General features: G+C 37.4%; 2 protein-coding genes and 1 pseudogene across 6 annotated transcripts in view; all 3 read right to left on the reverse strand.

Annotated features, from left to right (window-relative positions):
- Nucleotides 1-21,017, reverse strand: part of RAD54B (RAD54 homolog B) — an 85,979-nt gene that overhangs the window by 34,240 nt on the left and 30,722 nt on the right. The window lies entirely within an intron of this gene.
- On the reverse strand, nucleotides 619-1,505 carry LOC138850027 (ADP/ATP translocase 2 pseudogene; annotated as a pseudogene).
- On the reverse strand, nucleotides 10,686-20,300 carry FSBP (fibrinogen silencer binding protein). 2 transcript variants are annotated; one of them, XM_089335540.1, is made up of 3 exons: nucleotides 19,765-20,300; nucleotides 14,982-15,339; nucleotides 13,309-13,711 (listed from the first exon to the last, which is right to left on the reverse strand). In XM_089335540.1, exons 1-3 carry the CDS (start codon nucleotides 20,136-20,138, stop codon nucleotides 13,700-13,702), a joined length of 744 nt encoding a protein of 247 aa, XP_089191666.1. In that variant the 5' UTR covers nucleotides 20,139-20,300; the 3' UTR covers nucleotides 13,309-13,699. The 2 variants fall into 2 exon arrangements, with proteins under 2 accessions (XP_008253972.3, XP_089191666.1); XM_008255750.5 differs by having other exon boundaries at nucleotides 10,686-15,339.

Raw genomic sequence — 21,017 nt, forward strand, 5'->3', positions numbered from 1 at the left:
CAATTAAGTACCATGACAAGTCAAGGAAAAGGGAGATTACAGAATTCTCTGACAGAAAAACTTGCAATTTTTTTCTACTTTAGATTTTTGTTTTTAAGTCTTGAGATGGTTTTGCTTTTGATTTTAGATATTTTTATTTTTCAAATGTATTACTTATCAGGAGTGACTGAAATATTGGGCCACCTAATGATGATGATGATGGAAATGGCTTTTAGAAAACACTGATCATGGGGCCAGCGCTGTGGTATAACGGGTAAAGCCAGTGCCTGCAGCACTGGCATACCACATGGGTGAAGGTTCGAATCCTTGGATGCTCCACTTCCAATCCAGTTCTCTGCTAATGTGGCTGGGAAAGCAGTGGAGGATGGCCCAAGTACTTGGACCCCTGCACCCACATGGGAAACTGGAAGAAGCTCTTGGCTCCTGGCTTCGGCCTGGCCCAGTCCTGGCCACTGCAGCCATTTGGGGAGTGAACCAGCAGATGCAAGATATCTCTCTCTCTATCTCTCTCTCTCTTTCTGCCTATGCCTCCTCTCTCTGTTACTCTTTCAAATAAATAATCTTTTAAAAAGGAAAAAAGAAAAAAAATTGGTCAAATTAATAGTATATTGCTTCCCATTTTCGACCAGTAAATACTTGCTGTTGAAAGCCAAGAATGCTCAAGATGAAATAACACAGCATGCCTGTGCACAGAAGTAATACCATCAAGGAAAGAACTTATACAAACTCTTGACTTCATCAAACAAGACAAGCACAAAGCAACACCCATGCCACTGAGAACACTAAACCATGCATGTTTGTAAAAAGCTGTACTTCCTTCAGAGCAACCTTTCTCCAACAGTCAGGCATGGCTGTGTACATGATATCAGCTCCTCTGTACCCTGGCTGCACCACCATGCAGCAGCTATCAGTGTCAAATGGGTAGGAAACCAACCCGGCAATGGCAGAGATTCAGCTGACGAAGACAAGAGTATTCTAGGATCTGGAAGCATTCCCTTTGCAGTGTCACATATACTGACAAAGGCAGCTCAGCAGATGACAACACCCTACACAGACACGTTAAAGGTTCAGAACATACCCTGAATCCCATCAGATTTGACCAGGCAGTCACCCAAGCCTTTGAATATCTGCTCTTCTCCACCTTTACCCACATCAACTGCTAGACAGGCAGGGCACAAACCCTAAGGACGTGGTCCCGGTGGCACCACCAGAGCTGCAGAGTAGCACCAAAACTGGGTCCTTGTGTCCACAGCACCCAAGTTCTGCTTGCATTTATCTTTGAAGGCAAAATGTAGAGCCCGGGTAAGGAAGCATCTGACAACACTATACACATGATGTCTTCATCTGACAACATGGTATACAACACCGCATACATATTTATATACACATATAACAATGCAGATGTGTTCTGAGATGTGGCATTGGGCAATTGTGTCATTGTACAAACATCATATACTTACAGTAAGAAACTATGATGTAATATAATCTTACAGGACCACCACCATAGATGCAATCCCTTGTTGACTGAAAAGTCACTATGTGGTACATGAGTGTATTTATGGTGTACAACATACTGTTTTGATGTATATATATATATATATATATATAATGGAATGGCTAAATCAAACTAATTAATATTCATTACCATACAGATTTTTTTATTTTTTTGTGGTGAGAACATCTAAAATCCCATTTCTTAGCATTTTTCAAGAATACAAAACATGGTTAACTAGAGTCAATATGCCATACAATAGAGTTCTTGAACCTCTTCCTCCTAACTGAAAGTTCGTGTCCTTTGACTAACATCTCTGCCTCACCAACCCCAACTCTTGGCAACCACCATTCTACTCTGTGTATGAGTTTATTTTTAAGACTCCAGATAAAAGAGAGCTCATACAGTAATGATTTTACTATGCTTGGCTTATTTCACTTAGTATACCATCCTCCAAGTTCATCCATGTTGTCACAAATGACAGGATTTCCTTTTCCTAAAGGATGAGCATATAAGAAAGTAGTTACAAAAGTTCATGGAAAAGGAATTAAAATATAAGTTTATTTTGGTGCAAAAACATCTGAAATCCAGGCATAATTTTTTTCATAATACACATTTTTCTTGAACTTCTTGATGACTCCTCATATATAACATATTTTCTTCTCCTATTTCATTGATGGACACTTGAGTTTAGTCTTGGATATTATGAGTGGTGCCTTGATGAACATACACACATACCTACTCTCTCACACACACACAATTTAAGCCAGGTAAATTAACCTCCCAAAAGCCTGAAAATCTATTGTCATTGTGAGAATTCAGTTAATATACATGTCCTTCAGAGGCACTCATGGATTTAGAAAGTGAGTGTTGGGGCCGGCGGCACTGTGACACAGTGGGTTAAAACCCCAGCAGGTAGCACTGGCATCCCATATGGACGCTGGTTTGAGTCCCAGCTGCTCCTCTTCCGATCCAGCTCTCTGCTATGGCCTGGGAAAGCAGTGGAGGATGGCCCAAGTCCTTGGGCCCCTGCACCCGCGTGGGAGACATGAAATAACCTCCTGGCTCCTGGCTTCGGATCAGCTCAGCTGTCACCGTTACAGTCATTTGGGGAGTGAACCAACGGAATGGAAGACCTCTCTCTCTCTCTCTCTCTGGCTCTACCCTTCTCTGTAACTCTTTCAAATAAATAAAACAATTCTTTGAAAATAAATAAATAAAAAAAGAAAGAGAGTGAGTGCTGACTATCTTCAACCAATATAAGGGTATTTCAAAAAGTTTGTGGAAAGTGAAATTAAAAGGCAAGTTTGCTTTGATGCAAAACAATTTTGAAATCTACACAGTTTTTTAATACAATTTTTTCATGAACTTTTTGAAGACCCCTAATATGTATGGATTTCAAAAAAGATGTGCATCAAAATAAGCTTATCTCAATTCCATTTTCCACAAACTTTTTGAAGTATGTGGACAGACTGACACTTTCCTCAGAACAGATTGTGGCAATGGTACTTCCACCAATTGAGAGAACATCCACTTCAATTTACAAATCTACATCAACACATTATAGCACTTTTATCAATTTTTTCTAACTACAAATATTTTTAAATTTCATATAGTAACCTTACATTTTCTCTTGGTGTAGTTTTACAAAGTGTAACACATGTAAAGATCCACATAACTACCACCAAAATCAGGTAGCAGGAGCCTAAGCATTAAGGCCATCTTCTGCTGCTTTTCCAAGCACACCAGCAGGAAGCTGGACTGGACATGGAATAGCCAAGGTTTGAACTGGCATTCTGATATGAGATGTCAACCTTGCAAATGGCAGCTTAACCTGCTGCACACAACACCAGTGCAAGGGGTCTTCTTACTTGTCTTGCTCCAACACATCTATCTTTTTTTTTTTTTTTTTTTTTTGACAGGCAGAGTGGACAGTGAAAGGGAGAGACAGAGAGAAAGGTCTTCCTTTCGCTGTTGGTTCACCCTCCAATGGCCACCGCGGCCGGCGCACCACACTGATCCGATGGCAGGAGCCAGGCTCTTCTCCTGGTCTCCCATGGGGTGCAGGGCCCAAGCACTTGGGCCATCCTCCACTGCCCTCCCAGGCCATAGCAGAGAGCTGGCCTGGAAGAGGGGCAACCGGGACAGAATCCGGCGCCCCAACCGGGACTAGAACCTGGTGTGCCGGCACCACAAGGCGGAGGATTAGCCTAGTGAGCCGCGGCGCCGGCCTAAATTAACTTCTACTCATTCTCTACATAGGTTAAAATTTCCCTGATTGTCCCTTTAAACCAAGCTGCCATACTACCTGGGCAACATCTAAACTGCAAAACAAATTATCTGTCATTCTCACTAAACTATTAAGTCTCGAAGGGAGAGGTCTGTTTTGGTAATTTTTTTTCATCACTATATTCCCAGAACTACGGGTACTTTCCAAAACTGCTATTTTGACTCTATGAACACTTTTGTTTATGAAAATATTTAAATATGAAATTATTTTTAGAAAACAATGACTCATTCCCATTACTGTCCTTTTTTTTTCATTTTAAAGATTTCTTGTCTTTAGGATTATTTTTCAAGTAATCTTTGTTATATAACAAGGATTTAGTTCATCAGCCTCCTTTTTATGTATCAGTGAGTTCTTTTTAAATCAGTAATTTTGGGGCCAGTGCTGTAGTGTAGGGGGTATAGCCAACGCCTGCAGTGCCGGCATCCCATAAGTCCTGGCTACTCCACTTCTGATCCAGCTCTCTACTGTGGCCTAGGAAAACAGTAGAAGATGGCTCAAATCCTTGGGTCTCTACACCACGTGGAATACCTGGAAGAAGCTCCAGGCTCCTGGCTTTGGATCAGCTCAGCTCCAGCCATTGCGGCCATTTCAGGGTGAACCAGAGGATGGAAGACCTCTCTCTCTGCCTCTCTGTAACTGCCTTTCAAATAAGTAAATAAATCTTAAAAAAAAAAAAAAAAAAAAAAAAAAAGTAACATTAGGCTCAGCACTGTGGCATAGCGGGTAAAATCGCCAGCATCCCTTATGGGCACCAGTTCAAGTTCCAGCTCCTCCACTTCTGCTCCTGCTCTCTGCTTATGGCCTGGGAAAGCAGCAGATGGCCAAGTACTTGGGCCCATGCTCCCACATGAGAGACACAAATGAAGATCCTGCCTCCTGGCTTCAGGTTGGCCTAGCGCTGGCTGTTGCAGCCATCTGGGGAGTACACCAGCAGATAGAAGGTTCTCTCTATATCTCTCCCTCTCTGTATCTTTGCCTTTCAAATAAAATAAGCAAATCTCTGGCCAGAGCTGTGGCATAGTAGGCTAAGAGTTCATTTGCAGTGCTGGCATCCCATATGAGCACCGGTTCGAGTCCCAGCTGCTCCACTTCTGATCCAGCTCTCTGCTATGGCCTGGGAAAGCAGTGGAAGATGGCCCAGGTCCTTGGATCCCTGCACCCACATAGGAGACCTGGAAGAAGCTCCTGGCTCCTGGCTTCGGATCAGGCCAGCTTTGGTCATTGCAGCCATTTGGGGAGTGAACTAGTGGATGGAAGATATCTTCCCCCCACTGTAACTCTACCCCTCGAATAAATAAATCTTTTGAAAAAAGCAAATCTTTAAAAAAAAATAATTTCTATCAATGTAGTTTTGAGTCAAACTTTGCATAACTAAATATGATTAAAATTGTATTAATCCATTGTTACTAGTCAAGAAAATTTACCAGTTTTTAAATTAGTATTTGTCATGTACTGATTATGTTTGTTTTAGCAAGCTTGATTTGCCCAGAGAAAGCTTTGAGGTTCTTAGCATTAGCAAAAAAGACAGGACACGGTTTCTGAACTCTAATAAATTTGCAGTGTGCAACTTTAGGCACTTTTATTGTCTTTTTGTATTATTTCTACCAGTAGCAGTCACTACACATTGAATAAGAGACTGACAATATCTTTCCATAAATTTGTACCTCTTTTACTAGGTTATCCAAGAGAAAAATATAATTCCCCTTTAAGTGGTTTAAGATTTCCCTAAGGCAGGAGTAAAAACAATGTTTTCACCATAAAAGCTGGGAAAACCACCCTATAGTCCAACACCCTGTTGTAGTCCCAATGACTGTCATCAACACCTTCTGTCAATCCCCACACCAGAAAAAAACTCATTAGAACAACAATGCGATTCTGAGAACTCATAAATTACTTACAGCTGACTTAGAACTAGCCTAAGAGTCTCAGACTTCGACACACCCTTTTTCTGCAGAAAAGCAGGAGAGCATCAACTGTGGAGTCAGAGTTTCAACTCTGAGCCTGGCACTTACTGGTTATGTGACCCAGGACAAGTAGGTTAACCCCTTTCTATGTGATTATGAATATAATACCACTACCTACATCACTAGAGTTAGTGTGAGCATTAGAATGGTGAATGTGTTAAATGCCTAGAATGGCACTTGCCATGTGCTAAGTATTCCCTAAATACTACCATCTTCATGTTGTCCATATTCCTTTCCCTTTTAATCCCATTTTAAAAATTATTTAGGAGGCAGGTATTTAGCCACACCATTAAGACACCTAAGTCCCATATGGGAGTACCTGGGTTCAATACTCTGGCTCCTGACTCCAGCTTCCTACTTCTGCAGACCTTGAAAAGAGCAGCTTTGACTCAAGGAATCGGGTTCTCCGAGTTCCCATCTCTAGGCTTCATCTGGTCTGTTCCTACCCACTGTGGTCATTTAGGAGTTAACCAGCAGATGGCTGCTTCCTGTCTCTTGAGCGTTTACAGGTTCTCTCTCACTCCCATATGAAAAATAAATGAAAATTGCATAGGCCATATGGCAGGAAAGGAAGAGGATAAATAATTCCAAAAAGCAGAATGAAGTTCATTGGGTACATAGGATCATGGAATATAATCACATTCTATATTTAGACTACTTATGTTACATAAAATATTGACTAATTTGCTACATGCCAGATGAACCACTCCTAACAATTTCTGTCTAACTATAATTTTTATTGCTAAACTTGGTTCTGATCTATTTTCCCCTTGATCCTGTAATGTACTTTCCAAATCAATAACAAAAAAAAAAAGTCGGCATTGATTTGCAGGCCCACCTGCAAGACTCAGAAGATGGGAGAAAGCATCGTTTAATATTACTCATGGGCACTATCACCTTAATGGATGGATCCTCAGCGAACCCACTTTAGGCTGGATGACTTAATTATGCATCCCATAAACCCAAGCCTTTAAGATTCTTTCCTCTTTTAACAATTTCTAAATACACAGATTGTTTTCTATGGCATAAATGAAATTTAAAATGCCTCACAATCATATTCAATAAAGAATGTAAATACTCTTGAAGATTCTATTTTGGTTTTTAAAATTGCCAAAACCTACCAGAACTTTTAATACAAATTAATATATAACTGCAATATAAAGACTGAACATGGTTTTTAGGATAGTACAAAATAGACAGACACTACCTACACAAATCCCCTGAAACTGATAATCAGATAGTTTATCTAATAAAGGAAACAATGTCAACAAAGTGCAAATGTCACATGTAAAATTAACCCAGATGATGTTTCTCACATTAAAGATCATTTTCAAAATGAAACTTCTAAGTATACCCTCATAGTTTTTCAACACTTCATGTATGCATATGTGCAATAAGTGCTAAAATGAAAAAAATCAATAAACTACAACATTCCCAGATGTCTAAATTATCTGCCTGGTATTTTTAATTCATTTAAATGCTGGAAAATTTATTCACTAACTTCAATTTTGACATTCCAACCACTAAACATGCAAAGCTTTACTTTAAAAAAAACTCATATACTGTTATAATCACTTTAGAAAAAATTCTGGAAGTCTCATAAAGATTAAATGCATATGTTCCCTAATCTAGCATTATGTCCACAAAAAATACACACCACAGTATTCACTGATTCTTTATACAAAACAGCAAAAATCTGCAAATTGCTCAGAAGTCTTTTTTTTTTTTTTTGAAGATTATTTATTTGAAAGTCAGAGTTACAGAGAGAGAGAGAGAGAGAGAGGTCTTTCATCTGATGGTTCACTTCCCAACTGGCCACAATGGCCAGAGCTGCACTGATCAAAAGCCAGAAGCCAGGAGCGTCTTCCCAGTCTCCCATGTGGGTGCAGGGGCCCAAGGACTTGGGCCATCTTCTATTGCTTTCCCAGGCCATAGCAGAGAACTGGATGGAAGTGGAGAAGTGGAGATACAAACCGGCACCCATATGGGATGCTGGCACTGCAGGCGGCATCCCCACTCTGCTTTTCAAATAAATATATAAAATCTTTAATAAAAGAGAAGAGGCAATGAAAACAGGTGAACATTAAAAATATTAACTATGGTGAAAAAACAGTGTGCACACTGTATGATTCCAATTATCTGACATTCAAAAAAAGGCAAAACACTAATTTTTAGAAAGTGGAACAGTGGTTGTCTGAAGTGCTGGAGGACTGATTAGCATGGGGTAAGAAGGGAACTTTTTGAGGTGATAATAACATTTTAAATCTTGGGGTTTAAGCTACACAGATGTAGTTATTTACCAAAACTCATCAAATCATATATTTAAGATCTGTGCATTTCAGGGCCAGCATTGTAGCACAGCAGGTAAAGCCACTGCTTAGGATGCCAGCATCCGATATGGGCACCAGTTCATGTCCCAGCTGCTCTCCTTCTGATCCAGCTCACCGCTAACATCCTGGGAAAAGCAGCCAAAGATGGTCCAAGTGTTTGGGCCCCTGACACCCAAGGGGGAGATACAGATGAAGCTCCTGGCTGCCAGCTTCAGCCTGACCCAGTGCTGGCCATTGCAGCCATCTGGGGAGTGAATGAGCAGGTTGAAGATCTTTCTCTCTCCCTCTCTCTCTGTGAATCCAATTTTCAAATAAATAAATATAATTTGAGCATCTCACTGTATGTGAATTTTACCTAAGAAACACACACACACACACAAGTGAATATGAAATCCTAGTTAATAATACTCAAGCTAAATTGTTTAGGGAGAAATTAATTTTATAAATGGTTTTAAAACAACATTTTCAAATGAATTTCCTTAAAATGAACTAATGAATAGATAAAGCAAATACAGCAAAACATTAACTGTACAATCTAGGAGGTAGGCATATTAAAAATTTACTATAAAATGCTTTCATCTGTTTAATGGGTTTCTTAACAAAATACTGGGAGTAAAAATATTTGTAAGACATTAATTCAGACCTACTAATGCAAAACTTATGATATACCCATTTTAGTTTAAATTATTTGGGCCAACTTGGGAGGTGCTTTCAATTATTTATTTTGCTTTCCACTATCTATTAAGCAATTGAAAATATAAATTCAAATCTCAGCTACTAGTTTTAATCTAACAATTTAAAGGACACAGAAAATGTATCAAAAATCTTCTCAAAATCACATACAAAGATTTACCATGATTCTATTTATGTTCAACTAGGTTGCATATTTTAAGAAATTACACTTTTGGGAGCCAGTGTTGTGATGCAACATGGTAAACTGCTGCCTGTGAGTATGGTATCCCATACAAGGGCTGGTTTAAGTCCTGGCTGCTCCCACTTCCAATCCAGCTCCCTTCTTTTTTTTTAAGATGTATTTATTTATTTGAAAGAGTTACAGAAAGAGGAGAGAGATCTTCCATCTGCTACTTCACTCCCAAGATGGCTGTAATGAATAGGACTAGGCCAGGCGGAAGCCAGGAACCAAAAGCTTCACCCAGGTCTTCCACATGTATTTTAGGGCCCAAGCACTTGGACCATCCTCCTCTGCTTTCCCAGGCACATTAGCAGGGAGCTGAATTGGAAGTGGAGCAGCCAGGACTCAAAAAGGAACTGATATAGGATGCTGGCACTGCAGATGGTGGCTTAATCCATTATGCCACACCACTGGTCCCTCAGCTCCCTTCCAATGTGCCTCCCAAAGCAGCAGAAGATGGTCCAAATGCTTGGGCCCCTGCCACCCACGTGGGAACCCAGGATGGAGTCCCAGATACCTGACTTCAGCCCAGCCCAGCCCTGGCTATTTCAGCCATGTGGGAAGTGAACCAGTGGACAGAAGATCTTGATATAACTCTTTCAAATAAATGAAATAAATTTTTCTTTAAAAAATTGCTCTTTTGTATTTGTTAAGTATGCATCAATACTTCATCTAATTGTTTTTAAGTATTTACAACCAAATTCACCATCAAATATTTGATTTTGAGAATTTGAGTCCCAGCTGCTCTACTTCTGATCCAGCTTCCTGCTAACGACCTGGGAAAGCAGCAGAAGAGGCCCAAGTGTCTGCCATCCACATGGGAGACCCAGATGAAGCTCCTAGCAGCTGGCTTCAGCTTGGTCCAGCCCTGGCCACTGTGTCCCATCTTGGGAGTGATCCAGCAGATGGAAGATCTCTATCTCCCTAATTATTTCAAATAAATAAATAAATCTCGAAAGAAAGAGAGAGAAAAGGATGAGAGCAGAGGGGAGGAAAAAATTGTCTTACTGATTGGGCAGAGAGGCAGACAAGTATGGATAAAAGACCCACAGCAGCCCCAACCCATGCAGTTCAAACCACTCCACTTCCCTGAACCACCCGAAACCATTCCCTTTCTGTTTACCACACAAACCCCCTTTCTGAGCCTCACCAAGCCCCTCCCCATTATGTGCAGTGGGAAACAATAGATTTGTGATTTCATCATTTTGAAAGAGTACCAAATACTCAATATAGTTGCAGGCTGCCTTTAGGTCATTTAAATGTCATTATAATAAAGTTACCATAGCCAACACTCCCACTCCCATCATGTACCTGATGCCAAGACACTTGAGAGATTTTCAAAAAAGGGCAAAGAACTGGGTGGTACACAAGTCTCCCTCCTCCCCTCACCCCAAACTCTGCCTCCTTGGAATACTACTCAATCGAGCCCAGCTCCAGACACCAACCCCTATGCCTCTAGATGGTATAAAAGTTCAGCCCTGAACTATTCACTGTAGCTCTCACTCCTGAGTTTGCACCCACTCCTCACTGAGTATGTGGTTCCACTTTGCCTTTATTAATAAATCTTGCTTCTCTGTTGACCTTTATCTACATTTCCTCCTTGAATTCCTTCTTACTTGGAGAAAAGAATTTGGACCAAGCCTAGCCAGGGGCTACCTCACAATGTTATGAGACACAAAAAGAGTACACAGATCAGTACAATGAATTTTTCTTGTATTTAAATGAACATGGATTAACAAAGAATGTAACCATCATCATCTATATTTTCAATACAATTTATTATATTCTAAGTTACTAAACATGTCTATTTAAAATCTGACATGACTCTAAAAGAAGGCACATGAAAAATAATTCATATTTTAAACATTTTTCACATAAGTAAAGATGAAACTCTTTCAAAAATGAAGTAATACCAAGTAAATGTCTCATTACACAAGAGAGAAAAGAATTTAAATATTTTAAGAAATCCGGCAAGGGTTAGAGATCAAAGAGTTAAATTAATTTTTCTCAAGAAGCCATTACAAATCCTACCTAGTTTAGAATAACAACATATCCATTGACACTCATATGGTTAACAGAAAAGTGGCAAAATTTATCTATCTGCTATCTAAATTACTAACATATTGTATGAAATAATCTTTTGACTTAGCCTATCAAATTGAATATATTCCAATAGAATTAAGTCTAAAACAAAAACAAAATCACTCTTTGTTTTCCTATCATTACATTTTGTAGGTAAAACTGGCATCACACAGTTCCTTATAGTATGCAGGATGCCTGGTGGCTTCTGTGCATATTCCATTGGTTCCAGCAGAATTCTTCCCTATACATTCCCCTTACAGAAACCTGTCCTCAGCAAAAACTGCTAATGTAAGTTGGTAAGCAGTCTCCAAACTCAAAAAATTTCTCAGTATCAAAAAGAAGGAAAATAAAGGTTTAGGTCAGAATCCCTAAGACACTCTGTAGAAATATTAATAGCCTTCTAGAAAGGGTTCTGCGACCAAGTAAGGAATTTTCTTTTTGCAGAAATTTTCAAAGATTATATCAGGCTATTTAGTTTCACAGGGAAAGTAGGCAGAAAATGGACCAGAATTATATGCATTTAAACTTTTGCAAATTAAAATTAAACAATATTCACTTGGAAAAAAATTGCTGCAGTAAACTCACAGCATTGAGTGTAATTCTGGTGTTTACAAACATGTAAAAGTAAGGGTTCTCATTTTACACAGGTCTCCTAATGCTAACGAACTGTACCACTGGATATAACAAAAGAAAAAGCTACCTTTAACAATGCTGGAAAAAATAAATTATACTACTATAAATATGTTTATACTATTTTATGAGCAAAGGAATTTTCAAGGGCAATTCTGTGTATACATAATTTTTAACTTCCACACTAATTTTAGAACCTAACCACCAAAAAATATGTTGTACTTTTTTTGAATACAGAACTACTTTCTAGAAACATCTCACAGAAATATTCCATAGAACATTCTTTGAAAAACTGATTTTACTATACATGTCAACACTCAAGTTAAATATTCATTATAAACTTTTAACAGTAGCATGCTGAAATTATAATATGAATTACATTTTGTATAGTAATATGCTTTTGATAATTTCAAAAAGTTAAAATTATTATAAAGACGTATTTACTAGGATTATATTATAAAAAACATAACCTCAAAAGATTCAGTACACACAAAGGAAAGTCACAGCACAAATTAAAGAGAGAAGATAAAATCATTGAAGGACATATCATATGCAAGGGTACTTCAAAAGTTTGCGAAAAATGGAATTAAAAGACATTTATTTTGGTGCAAAAATTTTTTCAAATCCATGCATAGTTTTTTTCATAATACAGATATTCCATGAACTTTTTTAAGACTCCGCAAATATTCAACACATTTTTATAACAAAAAATGAACCCTAAGAAGCTATAAAACACCTTTTTAATTCAATCAATAAAACTGAGTAATCAGCAGCCTAAAACACTATCCTAAGAATTCATTTCATGTTTATTTTTTCTATTTCTATAGCCATAACCTAAATTTCTGATATAATTTCCTCTCACTAAACTGCCTGCTTTTAAATACTATTATAACACTATTACTGAACCACAACTATAATAATATCATTCCCCTAAAAAAAGCCTTCAATGGCTTCCCATCATACACTCAGTTTAATCTAATTCCTTATGAGTAATACCCAATGTAATCCATAATCTGTTATCAACCAACACCCAAATCAATTGCCCTCAGTTCACCTTCTCCCACTCTTTCAACAAAAATTTTTAAGAATCTATGATGACTTAAGCATCAAGGTCAGTTCCAAAAAACTCTATTTCATTGGTTGTTAAACTTTAGCTACCATGACTCTCTAGGGGGCCTAGTTAAACAGACTGCTAGATAGCATCCCATGTTCATAATTCAGTTAGAATGGATTTACATTTCTGACAAGCTCTCAAGTAATGCTGATGCTGCTGGTCAGGACTCACACACAGAAAACCACTGCTCTACTCCAAAGGCCACAAACTGGAACCTCATTGGCCAAATGAGGCCCACTGATAAGCTGTCTATAGAGTTCTTTAAAAGCATTTTTAAGTATTTGCAAACATTTTAAAATAAGAAAATTTCACATAAAAAATGCAGGTTCCTATTCCTGCATGTAAAAATTCTCCTGGAGCTAAACAGCAGCCACCCCATTTAGTCCAGGGAGAAGCCCTAGACCAGATTACCACAGCCCAAACTAAATCTGTCTATGCTCCCTAACAATCCCCTGGCTTAGCACTGCATTTATGCTTGCATTCCCTGATCTACTTTTTCCCATTCTTTCTTTTTCTGAAGCTGCTCACTCGAAGTATTTTCTCCATATACTGCTAAAATTCAACTTATCTCATTCTAAAGCTTTGTCTAAAATCCTTCCCCGGGGGCCAGCATCGTGGCTCACTTGGTTAATCCTCGACCTGTGGCGCCGGCATCCCATATGGGCACTGGGTTCTGTCCTGGTTGTTCCTCTTTCAGTCCAGCTCTGCTGTGGCCCAGGAGTGCAGTGGAGGATGGCCCAAGTGCTTGGGCCCTGCACCCGCATGGGAGACCAGGAAGAAGCACCTGGCTCCTGGCTTCAGATCGACGCAGCGCCGGCCATGGTGGCCATTTGGGGGGGGTGAACCAACGGAAGAAAGACTTTTCTGTATCTCTCTCTCACTATTTACATCTCTACCTGTCAAATAAATTAAAAAAAAAAAAATCCTTCCCCAACAAAATCACAGCAAAAATAGAAATTCTTAAGTAATGCACATTAAAGACTTAACATAAATTTAATTAAGTGTGCTTTAAGAATCAAGCTTTTGTAAGTATTAAAATAGCAAGATTTACAAAAAAAATGACTATGGATTATATCATATATTATAAACATGATTTTTGTTATTTCATGCTCAGTAAAATTTTAAGTTTTTAATTTTTACTGTGAAACAAACTGCTTTCTGAATAAAACATTTAAAATGAGTTAAGACACAACCTTAAACCTTACAGCTCAAATACATAATACCTTCAATGGACTATTATCTTATTTTTCTGGACAGAAAAGAGAAGGGAGATGGGGTAGTGATACAATTCCCTTAATTTTATAACCTAACAAATTTTAGAGGCAATTGTAATGAAATAAATTCTTCTAATTTTTAAATCTAGACAAACTTTTGTGGATTTTTAGTTCTGTAGAAGAGCAAAGGGAAAAATTACACAAAGAAAACCTGAATACTGCTGCTGGCTCTGCCATAAACAGCTTTGCTCCCTCAGATAAGTCACTGAGTTCTCTCCCTGTATCTCCATTTCCTTGCCTCCAAAGAGGTAAGGAAAACTTGGACTTCTGTTTCAAAGGATGAAATCATGAAAACCAACGTTAGATAAGCTTCTTGTTATTAGAGGAGGATAGCTTCTAAATTAGACTGAAAATCTTAGCTATAGCTTTCAAAGTTCCAATTAAATATATTGAAGACTCAGAATTTTCAAAGAATATGAATGTGTTTGTGTATGTATTATGTGTATTTTAATGACTGACACAAAGCACCCTTTGTAAGGTCAACAATTAATTTCTTAGGAAAAAAATGGGAGAAGACAATGAAAAATTTAACTGTGCCAATCAATCAGCAAGTTTTAATACATTACAAGAAAATTAAATAACTAGAAAAAAGTCAAACAGTTTTTCCATAGTAGAGATTAATTACATTTTCCAAGGATATGTGTTCTGCATCAGGGTATTCCTGAATTAAAGCAATCTAGCTAAAATTTAAACTATCAAATTGCGAGCCTGAAAAAAAAAAATTTTAGAAACTATTATATTCAGGTAGACCATGCCGTAAGCGAACTGCTTTCAGCTTCTCCACTTCAATTTTTGCTTTTAGTAGCTCTTCCTCTAGCTGCTGCCTTCTTTTCAATCCATCCCTCTTCTCCTGAACATACAACCCAAAATTTTTTTGATTTTCTAAAATTACCTGATGCTCCTCTTTCAAAATCTGCAGGATCTGAGGATCGCACCCTAAAAGTGACCTAAAGTGTTCTCCACTCTCATGCCGAAAAAAATCATCTCTCCTTGGGACAGGAGATGGAGACGACGTCATTCTCATGTCAACAGAGGAGAGGGATGGCGACACAGATCTTTCCATGGCATGCACTAATTCATTCTCTTCTCTTTGCTCTAAAGCATCACTCTGTGGAGGATTTAAAACCAGTGGAGGAGGTGGCTTAATGTCTTCTTCTTGCTTCACCTCTACTGTAATGGCAACAGGATGGTGGTCCAACATTACCTGTAGAGAACTGGTACCAGCCTGTGCCTCCTCATCCAAGTTTGCACTATAGCACACAAAAAAGCATTATAAAATGTAAATCAAATGAAGATAAGAGTATACTTAGAGCATAATTTCATATTTAATATCCATTAAATTACAAGGTTTTAAAACTGTAAAGAAAATCATAAAGCAAAAAAAGTTTACCCAGTGGAATAACAAACTAAAGTGGCAAAGACTACACTTTCAAAAGGCAGGAAATTACAAATATTACATGAGGCCAACATGGTAAATAAAAAATAAAAGCTATCTGTACCAATCTCAAAGAGAAATCAAATTGTCCCTTCAACCCTTGGGTTCTTAAATATGGTAAAGGACCTTCTAAGCTCTGCCACCCCCGTGCCTTAGCCCTAGATCTCCTCCTTAGGCCCTCCTGGACTGATCCAAAAACTACCAGGATCTGAAACTTAAAAGACAGTGCAAGACCATCAATGGGAGGTACTGATACCTACATTTGTTAAAAAAAAAAAAAAAAAGAGAGAGACAGAGACAGAGACAGAGAAAGCATTAGTTTTTTATGTCTTTAGGGTATACCTGTATCAGAAGGTTATTCTACCCTATTTCGGATGCAATGATATTTCCCCTTTATATATTCTGAACCACATGACTCAATTGCTCTTTAAGGATTTCAATGATTAGGTAAAATTCCTAACATTAAGGGTTTTTATCCATCACTGAATACCCACCACCTAGCATTATACAGTACTGTACTTAGAACCTAGTAGATACTCCTTGGATATTGAATGACAAAACAGAAGAACAAATGAGGGCCAGCGCTGTGGCATAGTAGGTTAAGCATCCACCTGTGGTGCCAGCATCCCATTTGGGTGCCGGTTCGAGTCTCCACTACTCCACTGCTCCACTTCTGATCCAGCTCCCTGCTGATACCCTGGGAAGGCAGCAGAAGATGGCCCAAGTGCTTGGGCTCCTGAACCCACATGGGAGACCTGGAAGAAGCTCCTGGCTTCAGATCGGCCCAGTTCCAGCCATTGTGGTCATTTGTGGAGTGAATCAGCAGATGGAGGACCCTTCTCTCTGTCTCTCCCTCCCTCCCTCTCTCTCTCTCTCTCTAACTCTGCCTCTCAGGTAAATAAATAGATCTAAAAAAATTTAAAAACATGAAATGATTATTTTAATTTTTTTGTATTGATGGTGGTGGTAGCAGCAGAGGTGGTGATGCTGGTGTTGGCAGCAGTGGCATTGGTAATGGTGACATTGACGTTGGTGCTGGTGATGGGGGTAGTGGGCACTGATAGTTTTGGTGAAATTATTTTTTAAATGAAATGTTTTTAAATGGCCTATATATTTAATATTATTCAATTTACACATGATTTCCATAAAATATGTATTCCTGTTAGACACAACTAATTTTCACATAAATTAAGCTTTTATATATTTGTTACGATTTTATAAAGGCAATGCACCTTAAAGTTGTTAATTAAATATAATTTCACATGCAAGATTACTATAATATTGCTTCTTGAGGGTTTTTTCTTTAATTATGCTTCAGACTAACTTAAAAGTAAAGTTACAAAGGGGAACACATAACTGGAATATTAATGAAAATGTTTTTAACATTATTTATAGGGGCCAGCGCTGTGGCATAGCAGGTAAAGCCACCATTTGCAGTGCCAGCATCCCATATGGGCGCCGGTTTGAGTCCTGGTTGCTCCACTTCTGATCCAGCTCTCTGCTATGGCATGGTAAAGTAGTACAAGATGGCCCAAGTCCTTGGGCCCTTGAACCCACATAGGAGACCCAGAAAAAATTCGTGGATCCTAATTTTGGATCAGCCCAGCTTGGGGAGTGAACCAGCAAATGGAAGACCTCTCTCTTTCCCTCTGCCTTTCCTCTCTTTGTTTACCTCTGACTTTCAAATAAATAAATAAATCTTTTAAAAAATAATTTATAGATCATTTTACAAATGATAAATGAATTATATGAATGATTAAAAGTTGTAACAACTTCAAGTACAACATAAGAAAAAAATTAAAATTCCCAATGGCATTTACTAAAGGCATAAAATTGCCAGAAATATCAGATATTTGTTTAAGAGATACAAATAAAACAAGTTATATAGTATATTAATGAAAAATCTATTTCTTGGTAATACAAATTACTTCACTTTTGTTCTTATCTTTTTTGGTCATTTTATGATTTCCAAAAACAAAACAATGGCCTATAAATGCAATTCAAATTAGCAAGATTTGCTTCTTTTAACATCTGTTAAAATATGAAATGAGAAAAGTTAGTGACAGATGAAAATTAATTTTTTAAAAATATTTTTTAAAAATCTGTATTACTCTAAATTAGTATGTATAATAGAGTATAAACATAAACATAGTATTCTCATGCTAATTAAAATTACTCCTTATATCTGGATTCCCCATTTTAGTTGAAATATTATAAGTAAGGCATAACAGAGATTTAAAAAAAAAGCTTTGGAGAAAGTGACAAAAATGATAAAACAGAGAAGGGCTTCTAAAATTTATGAATCTGAACTTTGAGAATCAAATAGTCTATGAAAACACAAAGAATAATCTGATATTAGGGAGAGGTGAAAATAAAGACAAATCAGTGTGAACTGTAGAAACAGCCTTACAAAATGGGTATTTATTTTAAAATATATAATACAGGCAATAATACCTTTCTTATTAAAGAGGGAGAGTTGGTGAAATTAACAAGAATATTTATGTAGAAGCATTTAAGATTATGGAGTAATTACAAACTTCTGAGGTAATTATTAAGCATCAAGATGTCAATTCATATAAGCATATTAAATATGTAAGTATATTAAATGAATAAGTTAACACAGAAAAAGTATCAGTGTAGATATACTAACATAAGAATTTAAGTCACATATTTCTTATATTTTCTTTCTGAAAAACTGGTATCATTTTAACAGTATATATAGAAAAGCATAAATCATTGAGCTTACTTTCATCAAAGAAATGTTGATGTCCAAAAAAATTATGTGAATGTGATGAATGCATACACAGATGAAATGTAAATAGACATTTGTATATTTATAAATTAATTCTATATTTTTAAATACACATTCAACTAAGACTACAATTTCCATGCGAGGTTTTCAAATTATAAAAACCCATACTTAATACCCAAAAGATAGAGTTTTATAGCTGCAATGCCAAAAGCTATTTTGTCTACAGTTCAGTAGTCAGGTGAGAAGGGGTTGGGGGCAAATATTCTGAATCAGTACTACTGACATAAATGAACATCTTAACCAGTGGCCCTAAAAAGTTATCCAATGTGTGCGCCTATCCTGGGTTCTCACTGGTAATATTTTTTTACTGGATTATCAAGTCGAAATAAGCAATACAGGTAAGAAGCTGGTTTATTTTTCTAATAGGTCATTAAACAACAGATACTTTTTGGCAGAAAATTTTCTTCCCCCACACACAACATTTCTCTCCTAACTTGAAAGGGATTTCATAGGTAATAATTTTGCTTACATAAATACTTCCTCCACCAGTAAGAAAACACATGTGCTAAATTTTGTTTGAAAAGCCCCTTAACTAGGAGTTTACACTTTTTAAATGGTTCAGAAGGATGTAGCTGCCATTTTTAATTTTTTGCCAGGAGTCAGAATTTGAATTAGTGGCAAGGTAATAGTTTGAAAGACTCTCAGGCAAACAGTCAGAATATAAAGTTAACCCAAAAATTGTTTGACTCCAAAAGAATCCCAGTAGCTCTTAGGGATGTATTAACATTCAGAGTTTGATATCCTTGCAAAGTACTAAGAAAGCTCACCTTTTCCTGTATGACCCAGGATCAAAGTGAAACTAAACCATTAATTAATAAAAACAACAAAAAACTTTTCATTTTATTAGATAATTGGAGAACTAGGTATTAACATCCATTAGCTGTGTTCATCTAATTTATTTGATGTCAGAAAAATAACTTAAGACTTTTCATCTATATAATGTCATTTATAAGTTTAATTACTGATTTTAGTTCATTGCATGTAAGTATACAGAGATAATTCTTTTTAAAAGGTTTCATTCCTCCTGAAACTATATAAATGCTATATAAAATTTAAAAATCCAATTAAATATAATATTAAATGAATTAAGAAAAAGATTTCTCGGAAGCAAATTAAATAATTTCATTTTAAGCTTCAAGTTTATGAAGAGATGTCACAAATTTCATCCCATTTATTCCTCCATAACGTTTACTTTTAGAAACTACAGGAGGAAGGGGGGAGGGAGAGACAGTAAAAAGTGGCTTAAATCAAATGCAACAGAAAAATTCTTTATAGCCTCACTTTTCTTTTTTAAGAATACAAAACAAAGACACCATTCTTTGCTCCCGTGGTGGGGATCTTACTATGCATATCTCTATCACAACTAAGCCACAGCCCAATAGATAGGAGGCGCCATAATTTTCCACAACAAAATAAAATAAAGCTTACCTTTGTATGTGGTTCCTGTCTCTTACCAGGCAAAAACTGGAAATCTGGGGAATCATCTCCATAACTTTCTTGGTTGGCTCAGAAATATTGCTTTTAAAATCTGATTGGGCCTCTTTTTGCTGCAATAGCTCCTGTTTGGCATATTCTTTGAGCCTTTTGTAAAGGGTGCGTAGGCCCTGCGCTGTTCGAGGAGGGCGGTCTACTCCAATTGCATTATAGTTAACAGCTATGATATCCCAACATCTATTCTTTTCCACTATTACTGAATGTTTATTAGTGTGTTCTTCAAGAATTTTCACATATGGCTTCACAAGCTTTAGCAAATCAAGCTTTTCAGATAAGGTAAAATTGGAAGATCTAGCCTTTCCTACCATTGTTCTCTTCAAATTAAGTAGGCAGCTCCTGAAGCCACCATGCAGCCTTCAGCTCTGTTCAGCTCTTTTCACAAACAGAAAAAGATCAGGCTTAACTAGGCTAGCTTCATTTAGGCCCACGCCTACAGGGGAGGGTTTATTAAAATTCCTCCAGCTTAAGCTGACGCAGGTTCAGGAAATCTGCTTAAGCCAAGCCTGACCTACATAAAGCTTCCCACTGAAGAAGACAGGAAGGCACAAGCAAAACACACTTGTGTATAAAGAGAACGGCTCGAGATAGGATTTAATGCACAAAGGTCTACAGATAAGCATGGAACTCAGCTAAAAATAAGGTAATTAAGTGAAAATATTGCATTTCCACACATGTATTCCTGGTTGATAGACTGAAACTGCACTGCAATATCACTTTAATAAAAACAAAAGAGGAACTGTTTTGTGCTGGTTGTTTACAAATTCAGTAGACAGAAAACTGAAAGACAGGAGTGGTGAATGCAGTGATTCCTAACAGAGCCCCTAATCACTATTTCTGAGCTGAGTGTTCTCCCTTACAAAATCTGCATAATGCTGGTCCTGCTGTCAATCAGGAATTACATATCCTCTAGCTAGTTAGGTTACACCCAGCTCAGACTCCACAGCAAAGCTAAGCTTCTTCATTTTGCATTCTACATCAGCCCCTGCATATTTTTTCAGCTCTTAAGAAGAAATTTTTGATGAACCCTGAAGCTAAAAAGCAGATAAAAATGTTTTTTAAGGCAATGGATTATGCTAGCTGAAATATACGCTGAATATGCTAGCCTGCTTTATCAGTGTGCAAAGATCCCTATTCCCGGGAAGAAACAGCATCATCACTCCTTAAAACTGAAAGCAACAAAATTACAT

This window comes from Oryctolagus cuniculus, chromosome 6 (assembly GCF_051225735.1).
Source record: "Oryctolagus cuniculus isolate XC-2025 breed Fujian yellow rabbit chromosome 6, ASM5122573v1, whole genome shotgun sequence".
Classification (NCBI taxonomy): domain Eukaryota; kingdom Metazoa; phylum Chordata; class Mammalia; order Lagomorpha; family Leporidae; genus Oryctolagus; species Oryctolagus cuniculus.

Excerpts from the sequence above, each read along its gene's own strand:
- FSBP (XM_008255750.5), bottom strand. The coding sequence starts at position 20,138 with ATGGTAGGAAAGGCTAGATCTTCCAATTTTACCTTATCTGAAAAGCTT. Across the intron at positions 15,340-19,764 it reads GACAGGAACCACATACAAAG|TGCAAACTTGGATGAGGAGG; the intron begins GTAAGCTTTATT and ends TGTGTGCTATAG.